Genomic DNA, 22,093 nt, shown 5'->3' with positions numbered 1-22,093 from the left:
TATGCTTTGGATTTATTGAAGGAAATTGGAATGACAACATGTAGTCCAGTCAGTACTCCTATGGAAGAAAATCTGAAACTGGGAATACATTCAGATCAAGTTCCTGCTAACAAGGAGCGTTATCAGAGACTAGTTGGGAGGTTAATGTATCTTGCACATACCCGACCAGACTTAGCTTATGTACTAAGTGTGGTTAGTCAATTTATGCACTCTCCAAGTGAAGAACATATGAATGTCGTTAACCGTATCCTGCGCTACTTGAAATCATCTCCAGGGAAAGGAATTTTATTTAAAAAGGGAGGTGACTTGAAAATTGAAGGTTATACCGATGCCGATTGGGCTGGGTCAATAGAAGATCGACGGTCTACATTTGGATACTTTACATTTGTAGGTGGAAATTTGGTCACTTGGAGAAGTAAGAAACAAGAGGTGGTGGCTAGATCTTTAGCTGAAGCCGAATATAGGGGAATGGCCAAGGCAATATGTGAATTATTATGGATCAAAAATCTGATACAAGAACTACATATTGAGCAGACAAGTCCTATGAAATTATATTGTGACAATAAGGCCGCATGTGATATTGCCCACAACCCAGTCCAGCATGATAGAACTAAACATGTTGAAGTTGATAGACACTTTATTAAAGAAAAGTTAGAAGCAAGAATCATTGAAGTCCCTCATGTTCGATCTGAGGATCAGCTTGCCGATGTGCTAACCAAGGTTGTGTCTTACCGAGCTTTTAACAAATGTCTTGACAAGTTGGGCATAAGTGATATCTATGCACCAACTTGAGGGGGAGTGTTAAGATTTACTTTAAGATTTATTTCCTTAAAGAGAAATCATGTAAATATTTTGTAAATCCGGTGATTATGTAATCCCATTAATCACTCAGAAGTCTTCCATGTATATTCTGTAAAACGGCTATTTAAGCCGACGATGTGAATGAGAAAGAACAATTGAATGTGAATTATTATTTTTAAGTTTCCCCTCCTAAAACTTTCTCTCTATGTTTCTTCTTCTTCTTCTTCTCACCCTTTAATCCTCTTCTACTATGATTATATATCATGAAATCCTAAGTTTCAACATGGTATCAGAGTGGGCAATGATCTAAGATGTGAAAGGAGAAGAAGATGGAGAAGAAAGGGAGAACCAAGAAGAAGAAAAAAAAAAAGGGAGTTTTTCGTTTTTCCTTAAGTCTTATTTCTCAATTTCTATATTTTATTGGATTTTCACTCTCTTGCTGTATTTTTCATACATAAAATTATATACCGTTGGAAATATATTTGAATCTAGTTTCCAACTCAAAAAGAATCATTGAAATCAGATTTTTCTAGAAAGAGAAATCAACATCTGAAGTAGCAAAGGTAAAACAACAAAAAACTTCAACTTTTGAGCCTTTTTATGTCATCAAGAACGAGACTTTACAAGGATAATTATATATCAAAAGAAAGATATGTAAGTCTATTTTCTTAATTATTCAACCAATTTTCATTTTGATTTTTTTTAGATGGAGATATCAATCTAGGAAGAGTCAATGATCAATATCTCAAGTGGTATGAGTTGAGCCAACTATTCAAGTTTTTTGTATTAAAGGGGAATCTTCAGCTCTTGTATCTTTTCCTTCGACTTTTTAATTTGTTCAAAGGATTTGGCTTTAAGACTTAAGGAGGAGGAAGAGGTAGAAGTGAAGGGAAAAACAATGTGTGCACTGTAGCAAGACAAATCACCTGCCTAATAAGTGTTGGGCTAAGTATCATAGACCACCTCAAGCTCACATGGCATATCAGGAATCTGGTTCTTTTGTTGGTAGTGGAAGTTCAAAGATGGAATATATGGTGATGAATAGGGATGAATTACAAAATATGATCCAACATTGTACAAGAGTTTCTTCTAACTTGTTGAACAGTCTTCTGCTGCTAATGTCTCAATTCGGTTTGCTAATACCACTATGTCTCTCCCATATACTTTTGCTCTGTGTTTCAATCTCTCATCTATTTGTGTCACTGACTTTGGTGCTTTAGGTCATATGACAAGCAATCTCAACCTATTTTCCTATTTAAAGTATTGTTCCTCTTTTCGACAAGTTACACTAGTTGATGGTTCTCACTCTAGAGTAACTGGGGAAGGAGTAATCTAATCTTGTCCTTCTATGTTGTACTTTATATTCCTAATTTTCCATCTATGTGTTTGTTTCAAGATCTCAAAATCAGGGAGAGGATTAGTGGAGGGCTTGAGCAAGGTACTATATATTTCCTCTCACCACATGGTACATCCTCTACAAGCATTGCAATCATCTTTATCACCAATAGACTGGCACATTCTATTTGATCATCCCTCTCTTGAGAAGTTGAAGTTGCTTGTTCACTCCATTCAAGTTTCCTCTCCTTTATTATGTCAATCATGTCGATTAGGCAAACATAGTAGAAGTATTTATCCAAGGAAGCAGTCTATCGGTAGTATTTTTCAATTAGTTCATTCACATGTTTGGGGACCTGAGGAGTGTCTACTAAATCTATGTTTCAATACTTTGTTCTCTTGAAACAAAAATTTGAAGTGTTTTCTACATTTCAACAATTTTATATAGAAATTAAGTTACAATTTGGTGTTTCAATTTGATATTTGAGAACTAATAATGCTCTTGAGTATTTGATTAATTCCTTCTCATAATTTTTTCAACAACATGTTGGTATACATCAAAGGTCGTGTGTGTATACTTCACAACATAATGAAGTTGTTGAATATAAAAATAGACACCTTCTTGATACAACACGATCCTATTGTTCCATATGAATCTGCCTAAAGGTACGTTGGGTTGATGTTGTGTTAACTACTTGTTATTAGATTAATTGAATGCCCTCATCTAGTTTCAAATATTAGATTCCATTCAAAATTTTGTTTCCTTCTTAGTAGATGTTTCCGTTACCTCCTAAAGTTTTTGGGCATCTCTAATTTGTGCATAAAATTGGGTCTCAAATTGATAAGTTGCCTCTTCATTCCTTTCAATGTGTTTTTCTTGGGAATTCAAGAATCCATAAAGGATATAGGTATTTTGACCTAGTTGGTAAAAAAATTCTATATTTGCAAATATCACTTTCTTTGAATCAATTTCCTTATTTGGTCTTAGATTACTTAAAGAGGGGGATAATCAATCTACTATTGTGCCACTACCTATGTTGGAAAAAATATCCTTTCGGAGAAAACACTCTTAATGAGATATTACAGACACATCATTGGGCTCTCCACCATCTCCCTCCTTAGAGATTTTTTGTACCCTTCCTATGTTTGATTTATATTTGCTTATAACTAGTAGAAAATGACACTTTCTTGCACTCAACATGGTACTCATGTTGAGGCCCTAATAGTTTCTTAATGGAAGGCAGCTATGCAAGAGGAGATGGATACTCTCATAACTCGAGGAACATGGGGAATTATGCGATCCACCAATTGGAGCTAGTGGGTGGGTTTTTTACTATCAAATATAATTTTCATGGCACCTTGGATAGATACAAGGCTCAGTTTGTCGACAAGAGTTATACCCAAACATGTGGTGTAGATTGTTTTGAGACTTCCTCACTTATTGCCTATGTAAGTTTTATCAAAATTTTGCTATCTATTGCAATTAATTTAGACTGGCTTGTTGCTTAGGGGGTGGAGACTAAGGTATCTAAGTTGAAGAAAGGATTATATGGACTTAAACAAAGCCTAAGGGCATGGTTTTACAAGTTAAGCTATACTATGATATCTATTAGTACTGTAATTTTTATTATATGTGTTGATGATATTGTTAAATTTGGAAGTGATATTCAAGGTAAAATAGATGTGAAAGACTATATCAAACACAATCTTTTTACAAATGATATGGGTAACTTAAGATATTTCATAGGAATTGAGGTGGTTAGGAGTTGTACAACAATTTTATTTTGTCAAAAGAAATATATAGTTGATTTGTTGAGTGAAGTTCTCATGTGCAAGGACTACTAAAATTACAATAAAAGTTGACCATAAATTTACATGACGACGCAAGTCCATAATTGAAAGATAGAACTTAGTGTAGAAAGTTGGTTGAAAAACTTATTTATGCTACAATCACAAAGCCAAATATTGCTTTCTAGGTGGGGTTAGTGAGTTAGTTTATGGATCATCTACTTAAAAGTTGTATATAAAATTTTGAAGTATCTCAAGGCTGTGTTTGGAACACAGAAAAAGAAAAGAAAAGAAAAAAATGAGAAAGAAAATAGAAGATAAATATAGTTTCTCTTGTTTGGATACACGTTGAAAAAAAAAACTAGTAATATTTTAAAATTTTGATGATTAAGATTTTCTCTCAAGTTTCTATTTCTTTTTTTTTCTCCAAATTCCATCATTCTGTAAGAGAAAATTCATTAACTGAGAAAGTGATTTTTTCTCTCTCTATGATTCTCTACTACCAAACAATAGAAAATAACTTTCTCTCCCCTTTTCTTTTCTTGTATTTTTTGTGGGTTCCAAACAAACCCTAAAGGTGCACCCAGGAAAGGAATTTTATATAAGAATAATGGTAATCTTGATATATGAAAATTTTCATATGTTGAATATGCAGACTTGAAACTCGACAGAAGATCTATCAGTAATTATTGTACTAATTTTTTTTTGGAGAAACTTAAATGTCTAGAAGAACAAAAGTCAATCAATGGTAGCAAGATCTAGTACTGAAACAGAATGCAGGGCAATGACTCATATACCCTGTAAAATGATGAGAGCGAAGTATATATTACATGAATTTGGATTTAAGGTGGATACTTGAATACATATGTTTTGGGATAATCAAGTTGTTATATACATAAGAAGCAATCAAGTGTTTTATAAGCATAGCATGGATATTGAAGTCGATTGTCACTGCAAGCTGCTATGCAAGGAATCATATTGGCTCCACATATGAAGTCCTTAGAACAAATTTGAGATGTACTTATAAAGGCTCTTGGATTTAAACAATTTGAATTTTTTTGTAACAAATTGGATATGTATGATATATATAGATAGATAGATAGTCCAACTTAAGGGGAAGCACTCTTATGATAATGTAATAAGCTAGAGTAGCTCAATAGGGTCATTTCTAGTATTATGGATTATTTTGTAAAAACCTAGTATAAACATAAATAGAACATGAGTTGGGATGAGAGTATGCTTCTCCTTTCAACCTTTCTCAATATTCTTCATGTTCTTTCTTTAATTCCAACTTTTTTCTCTATTCTAGCCCAATATTTCAATTCTTAATTTGATCTTTGAATTCGATCAAAATCACATTAACCTTAGTTTGCTATTGTAAATCTCTTCGAGGGTTTAGGCAAATGGACCTAGTTTAGGTTGTTGTACAAGTCCCTTTTATAATTCTATTTTTAATTGGCCCTTTGTAGTCTTTTTGAAGTAGATCTTATTTCGTTTTTTATATAGTAGATTCAACTCCAAAATCCATACACTTTGGGAGTGGATGTAACAAACTGGGATTGGTTTACAAACTATTATTAATCAAATATATTCATTATGCAAGGGGTTGAAGTTTTTGCATGGAGCTTTATCTTAAAACAAAATTAAACTTAGATAGTTAAGTTTAAAAACCTATTCATACCCATCCCTCTTAAGTTTATAGCTAAGAGGCCTCACTCTTTTTTAAATAGGTGAGTAGAATAGTGTTAAGCACCTAGCCAATACATCCCAAAAGACTGATCTGTTTTGAGCGGAAGACATAAGTACTTAACCCCAGGACTATAACAGTACACCCCACCTTCGCGAGCCGACGTCCATGATGGCTTAACACTCAACGACAGGGGACGGGTCAAGATCCCATAATATTTTACTCTCACCACGTACGGGGCTCGCGACATCCCCGCTGGGGAACTCCCCTCGGGGATTCGAACTTGCGACGTAGCCCGCTTTGATACCAAATGCTAAACACCTATCCAATACATCCCAAAAGACCGACTTGTTGGGAGTGGAAGGCATAAGTACTTAACCTCAGGACCATAACAAATAGTAGAACATATAATTAAGTAAAAGTATTGCCCTTAATCTTGGGACGCTAACGGTGTGTTTGTACTAATAGGACACTATAGGGGAAAATTACTAGAGATTTTTTTTTCCATTCGATTTCTTATCATTTAAAATAATAAAAAGATAAAAAAAAGTTCGTATTATTCCAATGAGAAACAATAAGAAAAAAAAAACTAGAATCGCTAAGGTTGTATTTGACTATCTCTATTATTTCCACTTTGTTTTTTGTTATATAAATTTTTTTTTATTGTAAATACAAATAATATTACTATTTTATGGTGTAAAATGTTTAAAAATCAATTTTTTATTAAAAAATTAAAATTCCTTTTATTTTGTTTTCTTACAATAACACCAATAAATTTGTAAAGGAGGAGAAAGCTGGTGGAAAAAGATGGGTTGGGCCAAAGAGAAACTATGTTCCACCTAACCCGAACCGGTAAGCAAACGTACGGTTCATAATTCACCAGAGGTTGACACATCCAACGCACTAAAATATCTCTTCCTGAGCTAGCCAGCTTTTGCTTTTCCTAATAATTATCGGCCCGCACTTTGGCGGGCCATGACGATCAACGGCCTCCAGTCACCCATTGTCTTGCCCTCCCCGCACGTGTCCTAGGGTTTATCTTCTTCCAGCTAAAACCCTACCATGTTATCCTCCTCTATCATTTTACTTGGTGGATTTTTTTGTATTTTCTCATTTGTTGGAGAATCGACGTTTGATGCCTCAAAACCATCTAAATTCTAATCCAGAGACGGCCTCCAGTCACCCATTGTCGGGAAAATTGTCTGTATCGAGTGGTTTTAATTTCTCTTTGACGTTGTAGAGCTTGTTTGGACTTCCTTGTGCTTGCAGTAGTTTATGGAAAATGAAGTGGCAATGGAGAATCAAGAAAGTGAAAGTAGGAGGAAGACTCAGTTCCAAACTGAATCGCTCGTGAATTTCTATTCAGGTATTTCAGGATTACTACTAGGAGCTTTTCAGGGGAGTTCCGGTTATGTATGTTTGGCTTATTGATATCCAATTCTATCCTTCGTTGTTGAGCGTTGGAAAGAGTTGGCTTGTGTTTGTTTTGCGATTTGAATTGAAGCTTCTGCCTGATTCTTGTTTTCTCTCCATGCAGACGGGAAGTTTCCCTCTCAGGAGGTAATGGAGCGCTACGCGATGTCTCTTAACTTGACATATAACCAGGTCCGTAGATGGTTTGCTGAGAGGAGGCGGAAGGAGAAAAAAGAGACTGAAAATGTGTTAAGTTCAACTGGGGAAACTGTTCTGGGGGGTGAAGAGGCTCTGACGCTGGATTCCACAGCCTCGAGAACTGCTGGAAACAGAAAACATATGCAAAGGTCCGTAACTCTGAGAGGACGAAAAAGTAAAAATTCTTCAAAACCTACCCAAGACAAAATTTTTGAACTGGATTGGTCGAAAGAGGGATGTGTTGAGCGTGAAGATCGATTGACGTCTCATGCACAGAGCAGGAACTGTAAGCAAAGGAAGCAGTTTTCCCATGAGCAGGATATGTTGTCACCCGATTATATTCTGAAGAAGGTATTTCGCAAGGACGGTCCTCCTCTTGGTGTGGAGTTTGATTCGCCTCCTGCCGGAACATTTGGCTGTATGTCAGGTATTTCCTTTCTGTTCTTTTACAATTTCCATACAACTAAAATACAAGAGAGTCAATACTTCTCTTGTTTCCGAATGGATTGATGAATAGTTTGAAAATCACTTGATTGCAACATTCTGGTTTGTAATTTGTCACGATCCTCCTATATGAATAGAACCGAGAATAGTAAAGTTTATTATATTGTCTGATTTACAGAACTGAAAATATGGTACTAGACAGATTTATATACGATATCGTAGGAAACTGATTTAACATGTCAACAGCATTTAAATCCACATATATTAGATAAGTAGGGAGACGTACCTTCTTACAAGGGGAAGAAGTCCTAACAACAGTTAAAAGGGTCGGAGGATCTATCATAAAGAATCTGTGATGCTGGGGAAGCATGCTGGTTCCTAATGATAAAAGTGAGGTTGGGGCTTTCATTACAGGATGAAGTTTAAAATGTCTACACCATAAAAATTACTGCAGTAGTGTGAAATTAATAAAAGAAAGTTAAGTTGTAGCTGTTTTCTGTTTAAAAGCAGCTTTACTTTAGTGATAGTTTACTCTTAACACAGGACATAAGTGTGTGTTAGAATGAGCACATTCAGCTTAAAAGACAATGTATAGGTTCAATGATTTTGAGAAGTCTTAAATTATATTTGAGGAAAAAAATATGCTTATCATGCTGCCTATTCATTCACTTTGTTAAAATTAACAACTTTATCCACTGGTCTGCTACCTCATCTCGTGAAATCTTATGGCGCTTTTCATTTGCAGCCATTAGGGGCTCTTAGAAGCAGAGAAACTACTGCCTTTTTGAGTGGAAGTCCCGGACAATTTTAGATTGTGAGTGATAAAGTCAATCTCTCATGTTCTCTTTTGGGCTGGTAAGCTTCTTGAGTGTTGTCATCTCCTTGGAGCTATTACTCTGGACAATTGGAGGATTGTAGTGGCTTCTTTTGAGTTGGGACCTGGGACTGTCTATGCATGGACTTCCTCTAGGCACGACTGATTTTAATTTTTGGTTGTTGTTAAAGACGCAACCCTGGTCTGACTGGCAGAGGCATAGTTATTAAAGATCACTGGGGTAGAATCATCTTTGCCTATTCTACTACGTTTGTGATGTTTACCTGGGTTTCAGAGTGTTCATCTCTTTATGGCGGCTTCTTGATTACTTCAACGCAATTTCTGAAATCGCCTCTTATTGTGGGATCACATGGAAGCATACTTGGGAAACCTGTTCACTAATTCACTGACAAGGGATGGGATTGCTGCTCAGTAATTCATATAATACATTCTTTTTGGGGTTCCCTATGTGCTTTTGCCCTTGTATTTTATGTCTTTTCCTGCATTTAATTTTGTATGTTCTTCCCCTTTGGGCCTAAGTACCTTTTCCCTTATTGGAGAATTCATTTTCCCCTTTAGAGCCCTATGTACCTTTTTTTGTCTTAATGGAGAACTCATTTTCATTATCTTCTAAAACTAAATGTCACTAACTTTATTTTTCCTGAAATTGAAGAAAAAAATAACTTGGTTCTCTCATCCATGACGTTCTTCCTGTGTGTTTAAATGTTTGTTAATTTTAAACAATCTTCAGCAAACTTCTCCAGTGGCAATATTTGAACCATGTACAATTTTTCATACCAGATATTCTGGCCAAAAACGAAAAGAGAACATCTATTGGACATAACCATAAAACACAATTTTGTACTTTATTTTCTCTTTTCTAACTCAGTGGTGCTTTGTTAAACTTATTGGTTATTAAATAATTTGTCATTCAAAATTTTATTTTTTTTACTTTATTGAAGTCTTTTTTATATCCTTTCTTTATTTATTTTTCCACCCTTATCTTGTGTTAGGGAATAACTCAGTTTTCTTCTATCAGGTGCCAAGCATTCTAACCTTTCTTGTCACGATATGCAAAGATGCAGCAAAAGGAGAAAGGTAGTGTATGAATTTAGTATCTACTAACAGATTGACATTTATGTTGATGTACAATTTTTTTATGAAAATAGAAAGTTTGTTATTTGCTGCATGAAATTTGAATTTTTATCCTTTTTTTTCTTGCTTGGATCACTATGTATTCCTTTAAGTGTAATCAGATTACAAGCCATGGGTTTTAGAAAAAAAGGTGTTGCATTTGGAATCCAATGTTTGCTGAATGTGCATTTCATTACGTTATTTTCTGTTTCTGTTCTTCTTTGTTCTTTTATCTCTCTGAATTTCACTCCACATGCTTCAATTGCTGATCTTGGGATCACTGTTCTATAACATTTCATATCAGTTGCTTTTTATGTTTGGCAATTTATGTTGTTTTATTACAGGTCGTTTTTTCATTAAAAAAATTTGTCCTATGAAAATTGTTGATAAATACATTTAAAAAAAAAGAATCTTGGATAAATCTGTTGAGCATAATGTTTTCTTTCTACGTTTGTGGCTTTGCCTCCATATACCAATTCAGGTCTCAAAACTGCCTACCATCCTGGACTCCCATGTTGGACTAAGGAAAAATGATCCAGTGAGAAAACATGGTATGGGGAAAGGTCTAATGACTGTATGGCGCGCTACAAATCCAGATGCCAAAGGCTTGCCTACAGGATTAAATTTTGCTTATGAAGAAGTGACGAACGCTTTTGATGCTACTTCTAAATGTCATCGATCTTACAAAAGACCGACAAAATCACAATCTCAAATGCTTGCCGTGGTAATATTTCAGATACACTCCTGTTTATGATTAATTTGTTTTGAAGAATTGGACAGGGTCTACTGGCTTTTGATCTGCTAATGTTTTGGTTTGTTTGAAGGTGAAGGGTTTGCTTATTACACATTTACTTTTTGCAGAAGCAGCGAATGCTGGGTAAGAAAGCATTGGAGAAAAGGAAGCCTCCCGTTAGAAAAAGAAGGGTAAATGCATCAGTAATATTGGATCAGCATTGTTTTGTTTTGATTTAAAAAGATTAATAATTGGACTTGTTCGATAGTGCTTGACAACATCTTAATTTGTCAATGCATTTAGGTTGAATCTAACAATGCTGGAAATCAAAAGAAGTCAAGTAAAGCAGAATGTAAACTTACTCTCCAATGTTTAAGACTCCACGAGCTATCTAATGCGTTGACAGAATTGATGGATGATGAGGAGCTAGAACTTAGAGATTTACAAGCTGGGCCAAATCCTTTGACATGCTCTGCTCATTTGCAAATGAATGGAATGCATGGCTGCTCCCTTTGCAAAGGTTTGGCTTTTGATTGGTTCATCAGAAGTATTCATCACAGGATCAAAGGAAGACGTTCTTTTTTCATGTTTTTGAATCTTCTTTTACATATTTATGTTGCTGACATTATTATACTTTCTAGATTTGTTGGCAAGGTTTCCACCTCAATCTGTAAAGATGAAGCAGCCTTTTTGTGGCCGCCCTAGGGAACAGGAGATTGTCAAGAAACTGTTTAAGGTTTGAGGTCTCTAACTTATGTTTGGATTTATTTATGCTAATCTTTTTTGCAAGATGACTTGTACAGATTGATAATTTGAAATACAAAGGGCTGCCAAAAATAGAAAATTTCGGAATAAAGGAAGGAAGAAGAGGAATTAGAGAGGACAGATGGAATAGTGTATTGAATAAGCACTCGATGGGGGCAGAAAATCAACCTGCTTTTCTATTTCCCCTTGTGACTTGAACCTCCATAACTTACTAAATATATATTAGAATAATTTGAAAATTGAAACTTATACTTCTAATACTGAAATCACCTTACTGCTACTCCTAGGTGGTTATATGAGTAGGGTGAAAAGACTAAACTATCCTTATATGAATTTTAATACACCCTCTCAAGCTAGAGTGTATATATCTAGAAGCCCTAGCTTGTTATACAAATTCCCTACTTCTCGCTTGCTAAGGCCTTGGTAAATATATTACCAAGTTGATCACCTAACCGAACATATAGAGTAACTATTGTTCTACTCATCACAATATCCCAAATAAAATGGCAATCAACTTCTTCATGTTAAGTCCGCTCATGGAATATGTTGTTTGGGATTTGCTCTTATCTCCTTTGTAATTTTCTCTATTAATATATATATCTTTTGCCAAAAAAAAAAAGTCTGCACATGGAATATTGGATTACTAGCAATGAAAATTGCAACTTGATGATCACAATACATAATCATGGCCTCTATGGTAGGAAAACTCAACTTACGTAGAACTAATTTGATCTGCATGAGTTCACTAACTGTATGAGTCATAACTTTGTATTCTATTTTTTGCACTAGAGGGGCCATCACATTATGTTTCTTACTCTTCCAGCTAATTAAATTTTCACCAACAATAGACTTTTTATCGATTTTTTTACCCTGCATAGTCTTTCGGAGTATCCCTCTACTTCAAATGAATATGCGGATCAAATAATAAACCTTTTCATAGTGGCCCCTTCAAATATCTCAATATTCTTTGAGTTACTTCCAAATGAATTTTACATGGACACTCCATAATTTGACTAATCACGCTTACAACAAATAATATATCTAGACATGTAATTGTAGCATAAATCAGCTTGCCTACAAATCTCTTGTACATGGTTTTATCTTTAAGTTCAACAATATTTTTCTCATGAAGATTATGACCTACCCCCATAGGTGTCTCTACATGTTTCACCCCTAGTAGTCCATACTCTTGCATTATGTCTATGACATACTTCCTTTGTGTTAAAATAACTCCAGTCTTGCTTTTGGTGATCTCTATCCAAGGAAGTGTCTAAGTGACCCCAAATCTTAGTTTGAAAGTGCTTAGTAATAGCTCTTTTATGTCATGAATCCTTTTTTCTCACCAATATATGTTGTGGTCGTGGGTTAAGTACCTATGCCTTCCGCTCCTAACAGGCCGGTCTTTTGGGTAGTATTGGCTAGGTGCATAACATTTGGTATTAGAGGAGGCGCTACGTCGCGAGTTCGATTCCCATCAGGCGTGGGTGATCTAGCGCCAGGATTCAGGACCGTAAGGGAGTATGGGATCCCGACCCGGACCTCGTCGCTATGTGATGCCGCCGTGGTCGTCGACTCGTGACGGTGGGTGTGATGTTGTGGTCCTGGGTTAAGTACCTATGCCTTCCGCTCCTAACAGGCCGGTGTTTTGGGTAGTATTGGCTAGGTGCATAACAATATATCACCCACATAGATAGCCAAAACCTCAATTCAAGAGGGTTCTTCATGACAAAAAAATGAATGATCAAAATGGCTTCTAGAAAAATACCCAAATGACATAATGACCTTGTTGAATTTGTCAAACCATATCGTGGAACTCTGCTTAAGCCCGTAAATTGCCTTCTTCAACCTACTTTTCCCAACTTCCCTTGAGCAACATAACCTAAAGGTTTCTCCATATATACCTCTTCTTTTAAATCAATATAAAAAAAACATTTTTGATATCCAATTGAAATAGAAGCCACCCTTGATTCATTGTCACAAAAAACATAACCTGAACAAACTTCAACCTGGCTACAGGAGAAAAGGTCTCAAACAAATCTATTTCGTAGGTTTGAATATACTCTTTAGCCACCTGTCTTGCTTTATACTTGTCAATAGAACTATCAACATTATATCTATGTATACTTAACGTCATTCAACACTGCAACATCTGAAGGGGGATCACATAACTTCTGTGAACCACGATCACACAAGGTTTCCATTTCTTTGTCTATAACTTACTTCCACCGAGGAAACACCAAGGCTTTCTACACTGAAGTAGTATAGGAGGATAACGACAGGGCGAACTTCTTGAAAGAACCAGACTAGAAATCAAAAGAGACAAATTGACAAATAGGAAGTCTACTAGACAAATGGACATCTTTTTGAATTGCAATTGGTAGGTCCAAAACACTTACCTCGGCCGCAGACAAAGAAGGTGTTGTCGAAGATAGTGGACAAAGCCTTTGATGGTGCCTTGGGAGGTTTTTGTCATCGATAAACTTATAGTGACTTTGGTCTTGCAACACTTGGCACTGGGCTAATAACATCCTCCACAAGATTAGGAGCAACAATAGCTATATCAATAGAAGATGGAATAGGTAATTTGTCTCACATATTCTCTTCCTATCTGGGTTCCTCCATTCGTGAAAACTGGAGAAACTTGGCTTTGATGCACATTGGGAAAAAGCCTCCGGTCATACAAGAATGGACTCCTTCTGATCCTGGTTATCTCAAGTTAAATTTTGATGGTTCGTCTCTTGGCAACCCTGGTATTTCTGGCTTCGGAGGAGTTATTTCAGATTATTCCGGAAATCAGCTCTTCACTTATGTCGGCCCCCTTGGTATATCAGACTCTACGTCTGCTGAGTTACATGGTCTCCTCTCCGGTCTTCGTGTCTTCAGAGATAAATACAAGGGGCCCCTCCATGTTGAAGGGCACTCAAAAGTGGTGATAGGATGGTGTGAGAACGCATCTTCTCCTCCGTGGAGGCACTGGGATACTTTTAAGGAAATTTTAGAAATTACCTCAATTGTTTCTTGTATTTGGTCTCACATTCCGAGATCCGCAAATTCGGCGGCAGATGTGCTTGCCAGGGAGCTACCCTACAATCGCTGGTTGTAAGGGACATGCGCCCCCAAATTTTGTTATTTCTCTTGTTTTATTAATACATCTTTATAAAAAAAAAAGGTAATTCGTCTCACATGGAGAAATAGGGAACATCTTCAAAGAAGGTTACATTGGCAGACACAAATGTCTTCCTGATGAAACATTTATAACCTTTTTGTTTCCGAGAATAACCCAAAAAAACACATTTAACAACTCTAAGGGACAACTTATCAACAGGCTAACCAAAGACATGCACAAAACTCACACATCCAAACACAAAGATAGAGAGGAAACAATTAGCCAGCAGGCTTATGAACTTGAAAGGTATTTCCCTCTCAACTCTGTAGATGGCATCATGTTGACAAGAAAACAGGTAGTAAGAACTACATCACCCTAGAAAGGAAGATGCATATGAGGTAACAAAGTACAAACAACTTCAAGAAGATGACTGTTCTTTCTCTTTGCAGCTCTATTCTACTAAGGACTAAACACACATGAAGATTGATGTATAATACCATAGGTCTGACAAGAAAAATAAAATTTGTTGTTCATAAATTCAAGTCCATTATCAGTACCAATGATACAAAGAGAAACACCAAATTGTGTTTTTATTTCATTGTAAAAAATTTCAAATACATCGAAGACTTTAAATTTCTCTTATAGGAGATACACCCAACAAATCAACTAAAAACATCAATAAATGAGACAAAGTACTTGTAGCCAAAGATACTAGGGATAGGACAATATCTCTATAGATTTGAATGCACTATGTAAAAAAGACTATTACTATAACTTTGGCTAGACAGAAATGATAATGGTGAAATGATAAGATGGATGACAATGCTAGAAATGACTGAATCAACTTTGCTGGAGAAGGATGACCTAACTGCAATGGCCATTGGAAGGATGAACCAGCCACATGGAGCACTGAAGAAGTCTGTTGTGGTGAACCTTTCAAGTGATATCACCCATCTCTCTTTTGACTTCCCGAACCAGTCATCCTTCTAGTCTGGAGGTCTTGAAACACATAATGAGTAGGATAAAGGTCATTGAGTAGTTAAAGACTTAATAATCCGACTAACAGAAAGTAGGTTAATAGGAAACTTAGGAACAGACAAGACTGAGTCTAAGGACAAAAATGAAGTAGGCTAAGCTTTGCCTACTCCACTGATTGGAGAAATTGAACCATCAGCAAGAGTAACCTATTTAAATGGAGAGGACTGACTAAGGGATGTAAAAAGAGGGACATATCTAATAAAGGCAAACATAACTGAACATGCCAAAGTAGCTATAAAAGGAGTAGGTTGAACTATGGATGCAGATGAAGAAGTTGAAGGGGCCAGTTGTGCCATCCATTGGGCTAACTGTTGAAGCTCATCTAAGGTACTAAATACAATACCAATTACCCAACTAGAAGATGTCTCACTGCTGTTTGGAATGGTAGAATTCTCCCAAGCTGGTTTGCCAAACTTATCCCAGAACTTCTTAGAAAAATGATTGGAGCAGCCCCAATGTATACACATACTGTCTGTCACCTTTATTGTCACCATGGCTTCTGCCCCTACCTAAGCTATCTCGGCCTTTGCCTCTGCTACCCCCTCCACATCCACGTGTAGTCTCTACCAACTCTACCTCCTTAGTTTCTTTACTACCTTCTGATATCGCAGTTTTTTCTGCATGCATTACCATGTTAAAAGCCTTTGAGATTGATGGTACATCATCAGAGGCAAGAAACCCCAGGGTTATTGCACAAAAGAAACTGAAAAAATTCTGACCTTGGCTTTCAACCAGCACGTAATTCTGAAATTCCCCTTTCCTGAAATGTGCAAACTTTAAAAAGAAGAAAGAGGGAATGTCTAAGAAGCTCTGCAATGATATCTTATCGCTCTGATACCTTGTGAAAAATAGAAATTTGAGGAATAAAGAAAACAAGGAAATAGAGATAAGAGAGAGGGAAGAGTGCCTTGAATAGGCTCTCAATGGGGCAGAAAATTGACCCCCTTTTCTATTTAAGAAGGTGAAAGTTACAAAAATGCTCCCTCATGACTTAGACCTCAATAATTCACTAAATACATTTCAGAATAATCTGAAAAGTGAAACTTATACTTCTAACACTGAAACCACCTTACTGCCTCCTAGAGGGTCGTATGAGTAGGTAGAAAGACACAAGTACCCACCCTTATATCAATTTCAACAATGCTCCTACCATACTATTTTCTGGTGTTTACTGGTAAATATTACTTTCCCTGTAACTGTTTTCAAGCATCTACAGAAGCAGAGACTAAAATGGCAAATGTTGGGCAGGTTTTTAGGTTCTTGTATACTCATTCAATCGCAATTGATATCTGCCCCTTTACATTTGATGAGCTTGTTCAAGCATTTCATGACAAGGTAACTGTTCTAGATCTATCTGATTTGGGTCTTTCATAGAGGTGAATATCATCGGGCTTCACTAAGACCTCATAAGTTGAATCTTTCTCTTTCGAAATTGTATTAAGGAGTCCTTGTTACTCGGAAAAATTCATATGGCTATCCTCAAGCTTTTATTATCCGATGTTGAAAGGGAGCTTAGCAGCGGATTGCTTCCTCGGGCTTGTAAAGACAACAGATATCTGCAATTTCTTCAATTCGTGAGTTTGCTTGATGCCTCATACTTTCTGTGTTTATTTAGTAGCCAGATTAGCTTTCTTACCACCAGTTAATTTTACTATCCATAAAGGTTATCCAATTTATTTTATTTTTATAAGTTTCAAAACCTTTTTAATAAAGTTGCATCTAGGGTTTTTTGTTCAATGCCTGCTTTATCTGAGAGAAATCTACTGGTTCTGCTACTACTTGTGAACTGCTTTTCTTTTCTTTTCTACAGTATCTCATGATCTGTCTGGTTGGCAGGTTAGATGTCAGGAGTTCAATATGCAGTTCTGGAATACATGTTTGAATTCTCTTACCTGGACAGAAATTATGCGGCAAGTTTTAATTGCATCTGGTTTTGGTATAAAACAAAATTCTCTTCACAGACAAATTCTTATTAAGGTGCTTAAACAATCTATTGCTGCATCAATCGTGGTGCATTTTTTCTTACTTTTGGATTAAAAAAATGGGTGTCTCTGCTACTTTTAAGTGTACAAGATCTCCCTTCTTGAACTCACTTCATTTGTATTTAACAGGGAAAAAATCGAATGGCAAGGTTTGGTCTGCGTCATGGTACTTTGAAGGGTGAATTGTTTAATATCTTATTTGAGCAAGGAAGCAAGGGGTTAAATATCTCTGAGTTATCAAAGTCTCCTCAGGTAGAATACTTAAGAAAAATGTGGTTTTGTGATGGACTTTCTGTTTGTAAATTGAATTTTGGAAATAATCAGTAACTCATCAAGCAGTTTTCTTTTTTCAAGATTGTTGGATTAAATCTCCTTAACACAGTCGAGGAAGTGGAAGAACTAATTTGTACAACACTTTCTAGTGATCTAACATTGTTTGAGAAGATCTCTCCATGTGCTTATCGACTTCGGCTCAATCCTATAGTTTCAAAAGGAATTGAGAAGTATCAGTCTGAAAGTGAGGACTCAGGGAGTGTTAATGATGACTCCTCTGACTCTGATGGTGATAGCAATGGTGATGATTCTGAGGATTCTGAGGTGGTCATTTCAGGACTTGAAAATAGAATTATTAAGCATAAGAGTAAACGAAGGCAAAAGAATTATCAACGAACTGATGCTACTGAGATAGACGAGAGTCATTCTGGGGAAGTGTGGATGCTTGGATTGATGGAGGGTGAATATTCAGATCTAAGCCTTGACGAGAAGTTGAATGCATTGGTAGCACTGGTTGACATTACTAGTGCTGTTCCCAGCCTTCTGATTGAGGTAACCTTAGATTGTCTATGTTTGTAACTTAACTGTTCTTGAGAAACTTTTTTATGCATGAAGTCCATCATGATCCATTCAACCCTTGTTTTGTGTTTGCAAACGTTACATAGAACACCTTGCATGGGAAAAAAAAAAACACACAAAAGGAAGACTGTGAATCCTAAATCCTGGACTTTGCTTTGATTTACTCTGGTTCGAATTGTTTGTTATTTCAAAAGCATAAGCCTATTTTTTACATTGATGAAATGTAAAGAAACTAAGAACTTAGCATATGGTTATTAGGAAATGAGAAAAATTCAAAGTTTTAAAATAGAGAATGTAAATATACATCAAAATGTTATTTGACATTGACATTGTTGATGTAATTAATTATGTAGGACTCCACAAATGTGAACTTGGAAAGTAATCCTATCATCCAACATCGTGGATCTGGTGCGAAAATAAAGAGGTCAACAGTCGATAAACAAGTATTGCCGAAGCCATCATGGGATCATGTTGGGGACATGCATAATATGAAGCAGGTGCATGCAGCCAATGCAAGAGTGGAATCTGAATCCTGCATGCATGCATTGCAGTCCATATATTTAGGATCTGATCGTAGGTACAATAGTTACTGGCTTTTTGTAGGCCCCTGTAATGAAAATGACCCTGGGCATCGAAGAATTTATTTCGAGTCTTCTGAAGATGGTCACTGGGAGATTATTGATAGCCAAGAGGTATAACATTCTTGTTATGTGATTTATTTTTGAATCTACTATTTTATTTATTGTGAAGACATTTCTTGTTCTTGAAGATCCTTGTGGTATATCATGCAGGCCTTGTGTGCTCTGTTGTCAATTTTGGACAGTAGGGGTACACGAGAAGCACACCTTCTTGCAGCTCTGGAGAGGTGTGAAGCTTCTCTCTGTCAAGTAATGACCAGTCACACGGCTATAGTAAAAGATGCTATACAGATTTCAAGATCTGATCTACATGACACTGATCTAAATGACGGGAATGGGTCATCTCCAGTATCGGATGTAGATAACGGTGTACTTTTATATGAGTGCACAAAAGATCCTTCATTTCCATCAGGCACCGTGGTTCTTGAACTTGTGAAGAAGGGAGATGAAAAAAGGCAAAAGTGGGATCAGCTTCAAGCATTTGATTCATGGCTTTGGGATTCTTTTTACTCAAATCTTAGTGCAGTGAAATATGGTAAAAGGTCATTTGTTGAATCACTAACTCATTGTGAGAGTTGCCATGATCTATATTGGAGGGATGAAAAGCATTGTAAGACATGCCATTCTACCTTTGAGTTGGATTTTGATCTGGAAGAACGGTATGCAGTCCACATCGCCACATGTAGAGAGAAACAAGATAGTGATGATTTCCCAAAGCATAAGGTTCTACCATCAAAGCTACAATCCCTGAAAGCGGCAGCTCATGCAGTAGAGGTGGTATCTCAATTTTAGCACTAAATGTCATTCGTAATCAATACTTTGTTTTTTTTTTTTTTTTTTTGCTTCTCCTTTGTCATTTTGCTTCTAGAGAGAACACAATCTGTACTCTTGCGCTGAATTCTAAGGTTGCTTATGTTTCTTCTGCTTATTATTAAGTTCGGCTTTTCTATGTATTTTTCTTCCAAATTTTAGAGTTTTTTGTAGTAGGATAAATTCCTATAGACCAGCTGTGAGGTCTCTTGAAAATCTATTCTGTCCTTTAGTTGGAGATATCTTCCTTAGGTATACCTCTGTTTATGTCGATATTTTAAGGTTGCTGGCTCCCTTTGTGCTGTTTTTCTTCGTCTCCCTGACATTGCTCATAAATGCCCGAGTTCTAAAAGATTGCCTTCTTTTTATGAGTTGAACTTTCTTGCATGTGTGATCTTGACAGAAATCTAATCGGAAAAGCATGTTTGTGTTGATTAATCAATGCTCAATTCTAGTTTATCATAAGTAATTAGCTACATGTTTAGAGAGAGGGAGGAAGACAATGTTGCATAGCCACAGAGGTCTGGAGGTTAGAAGGTGAGCTGAAATTGCTGGGTGATGATTCTGGTTGATAACCACATATTTCACTCTTTCTTGAGTGTCTTCTTCTCTCTGGGGGGCTTATTGGTATTATTGTAATACTAGATCTACAAACCATAGGATTTGAAAATTCCATCTGATGAATGACTGTGTTATGCATACTCTACCTGAAAAAAAGAAAAGTTAGAAGAAAAAGAAAGGATGGCCGAACTAACCATCCGTTTGATATCATTTAATACTAAACAATTAGTATCTGCAACACGATATTTTTACTTTGCTGTGAAGTGCTTTGTATTGCAACTTACTTGGTTCTTTATCCATTTATCTCATCTTTGGTGAAACATTGAACATTGACCTTCTTCATAATTCTTTTACAGGCAGCTATGCCTGAAGGGGCTTTAGTTAGTGCTTGGACAAAGTCTGCTCACAAGCTTTGGATCAAGCGGCTGAGACGAACTTCATCCCTGCCTGAGCTTTTACAGGTTTCCCTTTTATTTATTTGATTATTCTCTCTTCTATAGTTACGCTCATGCTGATGAGCCGGTTATGTGAAACTTATGGGCAGGTTCTCACGGACTTTGCTGGTGCGATCAATGAGGAGTGGTTGTGCCATAAACAAACTGTTATGGGTCCCAACACAGCTTATGAAGAGATTGTTGTTTTCTTCCCTACTATTCCCCAAACAACATCTTCAGTTGCACTGTGGTTGGTTAAGTTAGATGCAGTAATTGCTCCTGAATTGGAAAAGATCCAATCAGGGAAGTCTAAAAAGGCTCTGGCAAGTAACCCAAGAGTAACAGGTATGTCTAATTTCCTAGTTTAGGCTCTGCAGTCTACGATTGGTACTTGCAATCATGTTAAGAAACTGGAATGGGGTTTAAATGAGACTAGGTTAATCATCCATTCCTCAGATAGCAGCATCTATTCTTGTTCTGGATTTCAGGAAGGAATCTTTTGAGGCAGTAGAAGTTGAGCAGGAGATCGATCCACATTGATGTTTCAGTGAATGTATGTGAGGTTTAAAGAACTGATACGTGCTGATAAATAATCTTCTGTGGTATCTCAAGGGCATCCCTGATCTGTTTGGCAGGCTAGGCAAGCCTGCTTGGAAAGTCCCAACTTGTTGTAACGTCTTTTGCCTGGACGGAGGAACAGTTTCTCAACCATTTTGCACAAAGGGATCGATTGACAAGAGGAATGATCAAAACCCAAATTTTGAACATTTCACCCATTGCCTTTGAGGCTGTTGCCAAACACACAAACCATGATGTATACATGTGAATTTTTTGGATTTTTCTTGCAGTTGTCATCATTGACTCCTCCCATGGCCAATTGTGAAAATGTTGTTTAAAATTCTGAAATCTGAACTCTCAAAATGTTTATAATAGGAATGGTTCATGTGAAACTTGAACCTTTACGTTTGTTATTCTTACAACTGCATCGTGGTTCCCATTGTATATCATGATCACATGTAAATTAACTATGTTATATTAAATGGAGAGGAATTTCTCCTATTGTTGTAGGTATTTATTTTGCTTCTTTTTGCGGTAAGGTTACCGTGGGGGTGGGGAGCCTCGCTTCTGGGGGTTCAGGGGTAAATCCCTAGAAAGGTCTACTATATATTGACTAGTGTTTTATTAAAGGTTGTTGGGAGATTTTACACGGTTGCCTTAATTTTCTCTTTATATTTGGAGTGTCGTTTTTAGAGTTTGATTATTATTCTGAAAAGAATCATCAGTTGTGATTGAGAGAGGTTAAATAAACGATTTCTCTTGTAAATTATTTCATCATTATTGTGGAACTGTAGCAGCGGAAGATCAGATGTAGTTTCACCTTGAAACAAACTTGTATAAATTTTGTGTCTTTTTTCTTCTTGGTATACAGAAGCGGGTTAAGGTTGTGCATATAACGAAAACAAAACCCTTAGTTAGTAAACATGTTTCTTCCCATCACCAAACCTTCCCTGCCTCTACAACAAGATTGAAAGTTGGGATGAAGGCTTCCATATAGTAGAG

The 22,093-nt window shown here is 36.4% G+C and overlaps 1 protein-coding gene across 3 annotated transcripts; it reads left to right on the top strand.

The window, feature by feature from the left end:
• Positions 1 to 6,720: 6,720 nt before the first annotated feature.
• On the top strand, positions 6,721 to 21,535 carry LOC137950603 (homeobox-DDT domain protein RLT3-like). Of its 3 annotated transcripts, XM_068797167.1 has the most exons (18): positions 6,721 to 6,977; positions 7,149 to 7,649; positions 9,520 to 9,578; positions 10,096 to 10,338; positions 10,476 to 10,538; positions 10,651 to 10,867; positions 10,989 to 11,083; positions 16,505 to 16,591; positions 16,699 to 16,830; positions 17,093 to 17,233; positions 17,368 to 17,490; positions 17,593 to 18,063; positions 18,444 to 18,782; positions 18,882 to 19,502; positions 20,456 to 20,560; positions 20,644 to 20,878; positions 21,022 to 21,086; positions 21,169 to 21,535. In XM_068797167.1, the coding sequence occupies exons 1-17, from the start codon at positions 6,887 to 6,889 to the stop codon at positions 21,042 to 21,044; spliced, it is 3,546 nt and encodes a 1,181-aa protein (XP_068653268.1). In that variant the 5' UTR covers positions 6,721 to 6,886; the 3' UTR covers positions 21,045 to 21,086; positions 21,169 to 21,535. The 3 variants fall into 3 exon arrangements, with proteins under 3 accessions (XP_068653268.1, XP_068653269.1, XP_068653267.1); XM_068797168.1 differs by having other exon boundaries at positions 7,149 to 7,640; positions 21,022 to 21,535; XM_068797166.1 differs by having other exon boundaries at positions 21,022 to 21,535.
• The last annotated feature ends 558 nt before the right edge of the window (positions 21,536 to 22,093 follow it).

Source organism: Aristolochia californica, unplaced genomic scaffold, assembly GCF_029961685.1.
Source record: "Aristolochia californica isolate CCGP_79_NKW_82.1479 unplaced genomic scaffold, dmAriCali1.0.hap1 SCAF_14, whole genome shotgun sequence".
In the NCBI taxonomy this organism is placed as follows: Eukaryota; Viridiplantae; Streptophyta; class Magnoliopsida; order Piperales; family Aristolochiaceae; genus Aristolochia; species Aristolochia californica.
Note: the sequence above shows the minus strand (reverse complement) of the source record. Positions and strands in the feature narration are given on the sequence as shown.